This window comes from Vipera berus, assembly GCF_964194415.1.
Source record: "Vipera berus genome assembly, chromosome: 14".
In the NCBI taxonomy this organism is placed as follows: domain Eukaryota; kingdom Metazoa; phylum Chordata; class Lepidosauria; order Squamata; family Viperidae; genus Vipera; species Vipera berus.
The window spans coordinates 1,294,683-1,306,254 of record NC_138217.1 but is presented as its reverse complement, the minus strand read 5'-3'; the positions used below and the strand labels follow the sequence as shown (position 1 = coordinate 1,306,254).

General features: G+C 50.1%; 1 protein-coding gene across 2 annotated transcripts in view; it reads right to left on the bottom strand.

The window, feature by feature from the left end:
- Nucleotides 1-1,931: 1,931 nt before the first annotated feature.
- Nucleotides 1,932-11,572, bottom strand: part of CABIN1 (calcineurin binding protein 1) — an 85,091-nt gene continuing 75,450 nt past the window's right edge. For both annotated transcript variants that reach the window (XM_081338637.1, XM_081338638.1), the window contains exons 30-36: nucleotides 10,873-10,969; nucleotides 10,152-10,799; nucleotides 9,650-9,724; nucleotides 8,407-8,728; nucleotides 3,508-3,663; nucleotides 3,062-3,288; nucleotides 1,932-2,829 (exon numbers count right to left, since the gene is read on the bottom strand). In XM_081338637.1, the coding sequence (XP_081194763.1) occupies nucleotides 2,653-2,829; nucleotides 3,062-3,288; nucleotides 3,508-3,663; nucleotides 8,407-8,728; nucleotides 9,650-9,724; nucleotides 10,152-10,799; nucleotides 10,873-10,969 (1,702 nt within the window). In that variant the 3' untranslated portion in view covers nucleotides 1,932-2,652. The remainder of the gene's footprint in view (nucleotides 2,830-3,061; nucleotides 3,289-3,507; nucleotides 3,664-8,406; nucleotides 8,729-9,649; nucleotides 9,725-10,151; nucleotides 10,800-10,872; nucleotides 10,970-11,572) is intronic.

Here is an 11,572-nt window from a genome sequence, read left to right as displayed (position 1 = left end):
GGAGATAGCAGGCATAATAGACAGGATCTGAGATTTCCCATGCAACGCAAAAGATTATAGTGTCCCCAAGCAGGACCCCACCCCATAGATCGAACCCCCCCATGTGGGATAGCCAATCCCCAAGTGTTAAGTCCGTTGTGGGAACCGAGGAGATAATATCTTTTGCGTGAGCCTGTCTCCAGCTCACGCAAAGGTTGGCGGCTGCTTCACACCTTCTCTGGGAGTGCAGACAAAATCCAGGCATTAGGTTAAATTCCTATCTCCTCTTTTGTTCTTAATTGACAGAGTTCAGAGAGAGAGATAATGCAGGAAACAGGATACAGACCCAATAAACAAAGGGATTACATTGTAGCAAGGGAAGTGAAAGCAATGACTTGCAGGCACATTCCCCCCTCCCCCTTGGAAGCATGGCAAAACCTAGGAGAGGTGGAATGAAATTGAAATGAAATGAAATAAAATAGGAATGGGTTTTGACAAAAGGAGAAATTTCCTTAGAGTGAGAACAATTAATCAGTGGAATGGCTTGTGGGTACTCTCATCACTGAAGGTTTTCAATAAGATTGGACAGTCATTTGTCTGGAATGGTATAAGGTCTCCTGGACAGGCAGAGGCTTAGATTAGAAGACCTCCACCGCCTCTTCCAATCTTGTTATTCTATGTTCTATATAGCCACTCTGTGAAGGCTGAGTTTCAAAACATGGCACCCAACTGTGGAATACAGCCCAGTACCAGACGGGCAGCTGAACAGGAGGTTTACTTGGTTCCTCTAATGCAGGTTTTGGTGGATCTTATGTTGCTATTTTGTTACTGCTTACCTTGTTATTTTGTTTTTTGGGGTGATTGTGAAGTATTCAGGTATTTTCACTGAAAGGAAGCATGTGAAAATTTGCATAATAAAAATCATGATTTCCCAAGTTTCAAAGCATGGCTCTTAGCCCTATCTCAGATTTTATGAATTCAAATTCACCTATATCATCAGTATGTGATAAGACTTTAATTTTGCTAATTAAATGGCTAACACCAATAGTAGTTTGGGCTTGAAAAATTGTGATTATTTTTAAGAAACATCAAAAAATTTATTACAAAAAACTACAAAGTAAATTAGGTGAAATGCAAATTAAATGATACAACCATTTCTATGGGAAGTCATCTCAAGAATATTGTTCTTTAAAAGTAAACACCACTCAGTTTAAATTCTATTTAATATTTTTCCTAATATAAAATCATTTGTGGACTCTGCCCATTAAAGAACTGTGTGTTTCAATTCAAAGTTAAAAAGTACACCTACATGCAAAAGGTATACCTACACGACCACAAGAAGGAGCTGCTATCAAGATTTTCTATATTTGCTCCTGTAAAGAGTAGATAAAGGTAAAGGGTAAAGCTTCCCCCGCACATGCGTGCTAGTCGTTTCCGACTCTAGGGGCCGATGCTCATCTCCGTTTCAAAGCCGAAGAGCCAGCGCTTGTCCAAGGACGTCTCCGTGGTCATGTGGCCGGCATGACTAGATGCCAAAGGCGCACGGAACGCTGTTACCTTCCCACTGTAGTGGTCCCTATTTTTCTACTTGCATTTTTTACGTGCTTTCAAACTGCTAGGCTGGCCAAACTGCCCACCATCTGATTGACAAGCTCAGTGTCCTAACCCACTGAGCCACCGCGTCCCTAAAGAGTAGATAAAGACCCCAAAACAATTGTGGAACAAGAGAAAGTCTGCCTCAGAAGCCAGCTCTGGACAGGGATCACAGACCGCCAACCCAAGGAGTCCCTGGCCCCCCAACAACACAGAGGTGATCTACAGCAACATGTGTGCTTGTAGCTGTGTGTGTGTGTGTGTGTGTGTGTGTGTGAGAGAGAGAGAGAGAGAGAGAGAGAGAGAGAGAGAGATGCCAATTTTTCAACTTGAGGATAGAAAGAATTGGGAGGCACAGGGGAGACATGCTTGACTTTATTAGAAAAATGCCTATTTATACAAGGCTCTGTATTGCACCCTTTATACAACGGCTCTCCCAACAGACTGAAGCCCAGCCTGATGAACCCCACATAAGTGATACACATCCTGGTTCCTGTGCAGGATTGCAGTAATTATGCTACAAATTACAACATTCGGTAGAAAAATTCTTGGTCTTCTTTATTGTCTCCCATAGGAATGTGACCAATCTTCCCACAGTGACTTAAAAAAACAAAGCATATACACTTTTACGTCATTCTGTAAAAAAACAGACATTATCAAAATGGTACTGAAAACCATTCCATTTCTCGGTCAGTGATGCCCCGACTGGTGCCTCCTCATGCAAGCGGCCGGCAGCAGCAGACCTTGGCTGGGGGGGGGGGCTCTTTTCAGGCAACAGCGAAAGAAGCAGGCGAGGACAACGGGCAGAGCTGCTTCTTGGCCCTGCTATGGCCAAAGGCTCCTTCCCCCCCACCCAGTCAAAGCCAGGCAGGTGTGCCAGGAGCAGGAACATGCTGAGGGCTGCAAGGGCAGAGTTTACTGGCGCAGTGGAGGGAGAGAGGGTGAGGGGGCAGTGCCAGCCTGGGGGTGGGTGGGAGCAGCAGTGGCAAAGGCAGAGACAGAGGCAAGGCAAGCAAAAGGGGGCTCTCTGTCCATCACGGCCTGCTCCCCCCCCACCCGCATGGGAGCAGCCCAGATGCTTCAGATGTCCATGCAGTCGTTCTCCTCCTCCTCCTCTTCCTCACCCTCTTCTTCCTCCTCCTCCGAGTCGCTCTCCAGAGAAGACTCTTGGCTGGAGGTCTCCACCACCTCCAGGGCAGGCTGGCAGAGGGTCTCCTTCTTCACATTGGCTGCTGACTGGGCTGAAAGTATTGCAGACTGTTCCGGAAGAAGGAATGGAGGGGGGGGGTCAGTTACTAGTCCAAGCCCATCAGAAATGGGCCCTTCAACCCGCAGAGGAAAAGCACAGCCCTCCTGGTTGGATTAGCCCTAGGCACAGAGCAGGCATGGCGGCTCTTCCGTATGGGGAGGGGGGGAATCAGCTGTTACCACATGGTTCAGAGGGAGAGGACCTTCGCATTACTCCCCCCCCTCCCCCGATGTAACGTACCTTGAGCTTCTGCTTGGTCTCTTCCGAGATGCTGCCCTTTGGGGACAGGAGGGTGGGTGTTGGCGGAGTGACAGTGATCTCAGGCGGGAATTTGGAGACGGACGAAGGGATGAAGAGCTTTGGTACGCTGGGCAAGGTGCGGGACTTCACTCGGCTGCTGCTGGCTTTGCTGACCTGCCTCCCCAGGTGATGCGCATCTGCCGTGAGTTCTGTCCTGGAACTGGATGCTAAGCCCCCCCCCCCAGTAGAAACGGAAGTGAGCCCCAAGGATCTTTGAAGGCACGGGGGGCACCTTGGTGTGACTGGCCCCTTTTGGATCTGCAACGTATTCTGGAGGACTTTCAGCCTCCTTTGAGGCCTGGAGGGCAGAGTGCAAAAATGGGGGTACCCAGGAGATCCTTCCTGCACCCCAAATGGAACCAAATGAGGATCGAGGCTTTCCTCACCTGAATCCACTGTCTGTCCTGCTGACTCCAGCTCCACTTGCCAGGGTGGCAGACCAGAAGAGGGGATGACAGCAGCCATTTTCATCTGGTGGCAGAGGGGGGATTCCTGCTGTGGTCCCGCTAGGCGTGACTCCGATCTGCTCTCCTCTTCTTTGTCTGTGCAGAGAGATCCAGCAGGGTTACTCTTACAGGTGTAAACTGCCTCCCCCAGCCCTGGGAACCCCTACAAGAGATTTCTCCAAGCTTGTTGGAAGCTCTTGGGGAACATTCCTTAAGCTGATCTTTCTGCAGATCAAGAGTGTGTGTTGAGCTGCTGACCATTAGCACAGTGGTTAGGATACTGGGGTTTACTGGAGAGAACTGGTTTCTATGGCCAAGCAAGGGAACCCCCCAAGTACAAACCAAAGAGAAGTCAAGGAAAGTGGGGCTATATTCAGGCGACCACATATAGGGGGATTTCAGCATTTCATGCCCCAATGGCTGTAAACTTTTCCCTGTCTTGGGAGATGTGAGTTTGTGGGCCACAGGTAGAGCATCCCAAGAGGAATTGGGAAACGTGGGATGCCCATGGGGCTGCTCCAGAGGTCAAGATACATGGCAGGGTTAAGGACCTGAATGAAGCAAAGGTTGTCGAACAGAATGAGGGGCCAGAGGGTGGGTAGGGAAGTCCCTCAGCCATTCTTAGAAGTTCTGCTGAAACCCTTTTTGCTTGGATCCACAGAAGATACAGCCCTGGCCCAAGTAAAGAGATAGTTTGCTCGCAAGCAAACCTGTATCTCCATGGAACCCGAGGCCCTGCTCTAAGCACGTCTCTACACAAGAACTCCAGAAATCAACCTCAGAGACAGAATCGCAGATGCACAACAGAAAAGAGACATCATGCCCTCCAATACTTTTCCGTTTATTGTGGAAACATCAGGCTGCCAACATCAGGCTGCCACCCCGCTCCTACTGCTGACTGCTCTTCCCTTGTTGCCAGGGCAACCTGTTTGCAGATGCTGACAGCAGAGGGTGGTACTCATCTGCTGGTGCCTCACACTGGCCTATTCCCTCCAATTCCTCAACCCACACTTCCTAAAAAAAATCTGGCAGATGAGCACCAAAACTCTTAAGACTTATTATTCCCATTTATATCCTGCCCCTCTCCGAAGACTCAGGGCAGCTTACAATCTAAGCACAAATCAATGTGCTTAGCAATAGCCTTCATTCTATGTATATGCCTGCTTATTAGGGCTTTTGCCCCCCCCAAGCGGCATTATTACAAAGTCAGCTTATTGCCCCCAACAATCTGGGTCCTCATTTTACCTACCTCAGAAGGATGGAAGGCTGAGTCAACCTTGAGCCTGGTGGGACTCGAACCTGCACTAATGGCAGGCAGCTGGTGTTACTTAAGGAGGCATTAGCCCACTGCTCCACCAAGGCTCATTTATGCTCTCCTGGCTTCAGGTTCAAGACCTTCTCATCCTTCAGCCCCAGGTCACACAATCCTTTTTATTTAATTTTCAATTTGGAGTAGAAGGGACCTTGGAGGTCTTCTAGTCCAACCCATTGCTTAAGCAGGAGAACCTATACCGTCTCAGACAAGTGACTGTCTAACCTCTTCTTTAAAATCTCCAGTGATGGAGAGCCCCCAATTTCTGGAGGCAAGCGGTTTCACTGGTTAATTGTCCTCACTGTCAGGAAGTTTTTCCTTAATTCCAGGTTGCTTCTCTCTTTGATCAGTTTCCAACCGTTGTTTCTTGACCTGCCCTCTGGTGCTTTGGAGAATAATGTGACCCCCCTCTTCTTGATGGCAGCACCTCAAGTACTGGAACGCTGATATCATGTCTCCCCTATATTGGAAGACTGAGGATTTTAGCTACAGAGCACTAAACAATGTCTGGCCTTTTGTGAAAAACTGAGATGGAAATATCCAAAATGGTGGCTAACTTCACTGCACCAAATAAAGCTAAAATTAGGCACGAAAGCTCAGATTCAAGCTTTGGAGTGAAACTTGGGCTCAGTTCTCATGCTGAAATTATTTGAAATGCTGCCTTTATGTCTCGTTTGCAGAGGCTGCTATTAAGAAATCATCCTAATTTCTGAGGGATCTCAAAGCACCTCCAGGGAGCTTTGAACAAGACACCAAGTGGACAGATTCATGCACACAGGACATCAGACTGAGTCTAGTCAGCTGAGCTCCATTATGGTTAGAGAGATGGAGAGAATCCAAGGTCTCATGTTATTTGCTGCATTAACAACTTTTCGTGGTCTTTCTCCCGTAGGTTGTGTGGTCCATGTGTCTCTGCAAACTGGAGGATCCATGTCTAGATGCCAGAAATCTCTTTCCCAAACGCACAGTGCAACCCAGTCCTCCAATGTTCAGCTACTGTAACATGGCTAGTGTGCTTCTCTGGAGCTATTAAACCAAAGACAATCAGCATTTCAGGGGGTGTAAAATATGTCTCAGGAAGATGAACCCGGGACAGGAAGATACAATCCCTAGACAGCAGATGATACATGTTGATGACACATGATTCTCGGATCTTGGTACTGGACAACATGATGGATCATTCCCAAGCTGTGGACAGTTAAGGTGTGTGGGTGGGCACTGGACAAATTCCAAGCAGCATTTAAGTAGATAAGGAACCAGAATTTTCACTAAATTCTCTGTGCTCCCTTTCTGTTGTGACCCGTTACTGGACTAAATACCGTCTCCAACCTACTAGTGACATGATAGAGCTGGAAGGGACCTTGGAGGTCTTCTACTCCAGACCCCTGCTTGAGCAGAGAGACACCCATCCAGACCAGGATCTTGCAACTCTTTGTGAGATGGATGAGGGGCTGTTTTGTCTGCTGACTCCAAGAGAAAAGAGACCTTAGGATGAGCAGCCAGTGAGGTATTCAGAGATTGCAAGGAAGGCCAGACTCGGAATGAGTGGAGGCCTTCTCTGGTAGCCATCTGGGCAGCAGGGAACAGGCCACAGAAGCACCAGAACACAGCAGGAACAGGAGGGCCAGCACTTCGGAAGCAGCACTCCTTTCAAAGAGGATTCAATGCGGGGGGGGGGGGGGAAGAAGGCAGGAAAACAGAGGCTGGACCTGAAAGGGGTGTGTGTGTATGTGTCCGTCCTGGGATAGGGCAAGAGCAAAGGGTGTGTGTATGTGAGGGAGGGGGGCTCTCTTTAGTCTTGTTCCTGGATCACCTGTTCTATCCTACATACTTTATGGCTTAGGTCCCCCAAAAGTCATTCTGACTCAGGCTATTTCAGCATCTTTCGGCTCTCAAGACTCTGAGCATGCAGACGATCCAAATGGGAAAACCGTGGAGAGGCAGCTGCTGAAGAAACTGCACAGAGATTCCTTGATTTCAGTAATAATTCCCAATGGGAACCCTTCCATCCTGGAGCATGATATGGGTGCCGGGTGATCCCGATTGTAGAGACCCGTTTCAATTAGGCTTCAGACCTGGTCATGGTAAGGAAACCATGGATGCCTGCCTGCTGAGCGATGATCCAGACGATGCTCCAAGCAGCTTTTCTGCACTTCTTAAGCCATGATACATCAAGAGTGGCATTTAGAATAGAATAGAGCTGGAAGCGACCCTGGAGGTCTTCTAGTCCAGCCCACTGCTCAAGCAGGAAGACCTAGACCATCTCAGAAAAGTGACTGTCTAGCCCAGGGGTGTCAAACACAATTTCATTGAGGGCCGCATCCGCATTGCAGTTGCCCTCAGGGGGCCAGGTGGGCGTGGCCTACTGGGTGGGCGTGGCCAGCTCTACATCGTTCGCATCAAGGGTGCCTATGGGGCCTTGGGCAGGAGTGGGACAGATCTGAGGGTCTCTGGCAGAAGGAGGGTCTCTGGGCCAGGGCCAAGGCAGTGGGGGCCGTTCCCTCACAGTTTCCAGGATGGCTTCGTGGGCCACATGAAACCACTTCGCAGGCCGGATCTGGCCCCCAGGCCTTGTGTTTGACATGTCTGGTCTAGCCTCTTCTTTAAAATCTCTAGTGATGGAGCGCCCACAATTTCTGGGGGTAATTATCCTCACTGTCAGGAAGTTTCTCCTTAATTCCAGGCTGCTTCTCTCTTTGATCAATTTCCAACCGTTGTTTCTTGTCCTGCCCTCTGGTGCTTTGGAGAATAATGTGACCCCCCTCTTCTCTGTGGCAGCCCCTCAAATACTGGAACACTGCTATCATGTCTCCCCTATTTCTTTTTTTCTTTAGACTAGCCAAACCCAAATCCTGCAGCTGTTCTTCATATGTTTTGTGAGTTTAGAAGACATCATTTCATAGTGCTTCTGCTCCTTCTTGGACCAAGCATTTCAAAAGAGGATTTTGCTTGTGCAGTCCCTAAACCACTCTCTGTTAATCCTGATTTCTAATACACACACACACACACACACACACACACACACACACACACACACACACACACGAGAGGGAGGGACAGAGAGAGAGGGGGGGAGGGAGGGAGGGGGAGAGATGCATTCTCTTCCAGCTACTAATGCATTTCTGAATCAGTTTCTCAGTTATCTTGAAAGACTCAGCCGGTTTGATACCATATTGCCTAAAGGCTGCTTTCACCACCGAGGATCCGCAAGAGAAATGCCTCCCCTCCACCCCCACTTGCCACGGAGAGAAGCTCTCCACCCCTGGGGCCCATCAGCCCTTCCAGGCCAGCTTTTAAAAAGCCCGGAGAGCAATTTATGCTCTCAAGCCTTCCTCCTGCATAGATGTATTGCTCTGCTTGGAATTTAGCTGGGTTTTAGTACCCAGTGCAAAGGGATGCTTTGTCTACTTCAAAGAGGCCAATTCTGAAAAGGAAGCAACTGCCACCAACCACAGGAAGAAAGAGACTCTCAGAGGAGGAGGAGACCGAGCAGTCGAGAACCAGGTCTTTACAAGAGAAAAGCTCACCAGGCCTCAGACTGGACGTAGGAGGCATGTCCTGGACGTTCTCCACCCCTGCCGGCTCCTGTGGTGGCAAGAGGAGACCACTGGTGGCAGAAGAGGAGGAGGAGGAGGAGGAGGAGGAGGAGGAGGAAGAAGAGGAGGAGGAGGGCGAGGCTGCCTTGGGCTTGCTCTGCTGGTCCTCCGGTCTGGGTGGGACTTCTGCAACCGAGGAGGCAGCGTCTGCAGCAGTCCCCAGGGGGGGCGTCAGAGACTTGGGGGCAGCAGCGAAGAAGTGGTCCCTGCTATCTCTGGGGTGCTTTGGGGTGGCAGGAGCATCTCCGGCTGACTAGAAAAAAAAAGGAAAAACAGTGTGACAGGTCGGGGGGGGGTTCATAACTGCACGCAGGGCCCAACTCCACCCCACTGGCAAATTCTCCTGAGTGCATTTAATTAACTCCCCCCCCAGCTGCACCCTTGACCCTAAAGGCCTCTGTGCGTCAGGCTAAAGCAGCTTCCAGAATCCAGGCACAGAACTTGCCTTTTCCTAAATGATGTATTTTAGAAGATATGAACTGAAATTCCTCCAGAAAGAAATGCAACAGCAAAAGAAGAGAGAAGCTTTTTCTTGGGAGGGGACATGTCAGACCGAGGCATCCTGACCCACGGAATCAGTCTCAACGGGCCACCTTCCACGGAGTGTAGCCAAGAGACTTCCCACCCTTGCTCAGAGCTGCTGGCCCCACGCCAGCTCTCTGAGGGTGCTTAAGAAATAGGAAACACACGTAAAGAAATAAAGGACAGGAAAATGTGCCAGATACAAATGTAACATGGTAGGCTGAGCCCAAGGAGGAGACCCAACCTGAATCTCTCCATTTCTGACCCCCAGACTGAAGCAGAGGCAGGCAGGCAGGCAGGCAGGCAGTCCAACAAACCTGCTTTGTTCTCCACCAAAACACCCTGAACACAGATAACGTAGTCATGGACCATGCAAACAAGCAGCAGCTCAGTGCACGGAGCTATTGGTAGACTGGATGCTCTGCACCTCTTGCTGGACTCCCTCAGAGAGCACTCAGGGCTCTATCCAAGGGGAAAAGGCGCATCACAGCAGAGCAAGCCGACTCTGGCGCAGAGGAAAGGGAAGGGCCGAACTGAAGCCCGGCGGGGCCACTCCAGGGGCTGGCAGGACCAGGCATGGCTCTCCCCTCCTTCCCGGCAGCAGCCACACAGCAGCTCTCACGCTGGCTGAGGAAACCAGCCGAGGACTTACCTGTTTTTGGGCAGAAGCACCAATGTGCACTTGGCAAAATTTGACGGCCTGCTCCAGAGCTGCCGCTTCATCAACCTGCGGGCAGAAAAGCAGTCAGAAGACACTTCCTGTCTGGGAAGGTCCCACTCAAGATCCCCCCCAGAACAGGTCTCTCCCAAGAGGGGCTTGGCTGGTTACCGGGGGTGGTGTGTGTGTGTTCTCTTGAGAGACAAACTGGGCTTGCCTCGGGGACGATCCTTCTCATGGCTGGCTATGGTGCTTCCTTTTCATAATGACTTTTTGTTTTAGTTGGGGAAGTGCTTGCTTGTTTTATTTAAGGCCGATTTGGGTCATTTATTTTTAAAATGTATCCTTTTGTGAATCACCCTGAGGCGAAATTAATAAGAATCTGCTGCTGTCGTTTTCAGCCTCCCTTTCCTCACCCATCCCCGGATGCCAAGAGGGAAACGAGCCCAGCTGTGGGGGCCGCCGCCAGTCAGCACCTCACGAGCCCTCTACTCACTTGCTTAATGAGCATGTAGGTCTCAGACATGATCTTCTCAATTTTGCCTAGGTCGTAGGTCATGACCTTCTGCCCTTGCTGCCACACGCGGTAGGCGTCCAGAAGAAGGGTCTTCCCCGACTCTGTGTCCCCGGCCAGCTTCCTCTTCCGGTTGGGCTTCTGGCTGGTCTCTTCTGGGGGGCAGGCCGGGCCCTGGGCCTTCCCTGCCTCCAGCTGCTGGTGCTTTGAGCTGATGCTCAAATCCTCCAGGGATAGCTCTGCCGTGGTTCGGCTCTCGGGAACCTTGTCCTTGCAGACCTTGCCAGAGGGTGCTTGGGCCAGCTCAGGATAAAGAGAAGAGGCCTCCATTTTTTCAGGCTCAGCAGCAAAGTGGCCACACTCCATGGGCTCGGCCGTGCCTGATGGAGACACTCCTTTCATTTCTTTCTCCGGCTTGCCCTTGGCTGGTTCCATGGCAGTGAGAAGCTGGTCCTGGCCCTCTTCTCGGGCCACATCTTCAATGCCGTAAGATGTTCCCTCCTCTTTGGACAAGGCTGTCTTTGGGGGCAGGTGTTCTTGGCCCTCCTCTGCACTTGCCTTGCGAAAGACATCAGTAGTCATTCTTGTCTCCAAAATGTCACTGCACTGTCCACTTTGATCTTCAGAGACCTTCAAGGCAAACAGAGTTAGCTGGCTGAATTTCCATGAGAGTCTGCATTGTGGGCAGTGTGGGAAGACTTACCTCGGTGAGCTCATGCAACGTGTCCTCTAGCACCATCACGGTGAGAACAAAGGCGCGCTGGGCAAGAACCTGGCGATCCGCATCCCTCAAGTATTTCCTGTAGTCAGGAAAGGAAGAGCCGTACAGGTTAGAGGCAGAAACTGCCCATCATTTTAAGGGGATCCAAGCCATCCGCCACACACCATGCTGCACCATCGTGTTCTCCCAGGCCCATCTTACAGGGCAGTGGCTACTCAGGCTCAGCCGTGGGTGTAGTAAAACATTCCATAAATTTTATATCCAGCGAGACATTGTATCCTTAGCCACAGACCCACTTATGGAGTTGCCTGGCTGAAGTTAAAACCACACAACTCCAAGTGGCAACAGAGCCTGGAAGTCTAAAAGCCTTGAAGGAACAATTTCTGTCCTCTTTTCATCCCAACAACAGGAGGACCAAAGGAGGATCGTTCGTGTTCCTCTTTCTGGAGCTGGCCTTGCCCGTCAGAATTTTATGATGAAACTTTGCCCTCACTACAGGACATGATCCCTTAACAGGGCTCCATTTCCATCAAAATAAAAAAAAATCTTTATGCTGTCAACTTGCAAAGGCTGCAAACACTCTCTTCTGCTTGATCCAATTGCCCCCTTTTCCCTCCAAAAAGCTTCAGTTAAACCAGTGTCGTGTATTCAAAATTCTTTTGACAACTTGAAAAAGCCCCAG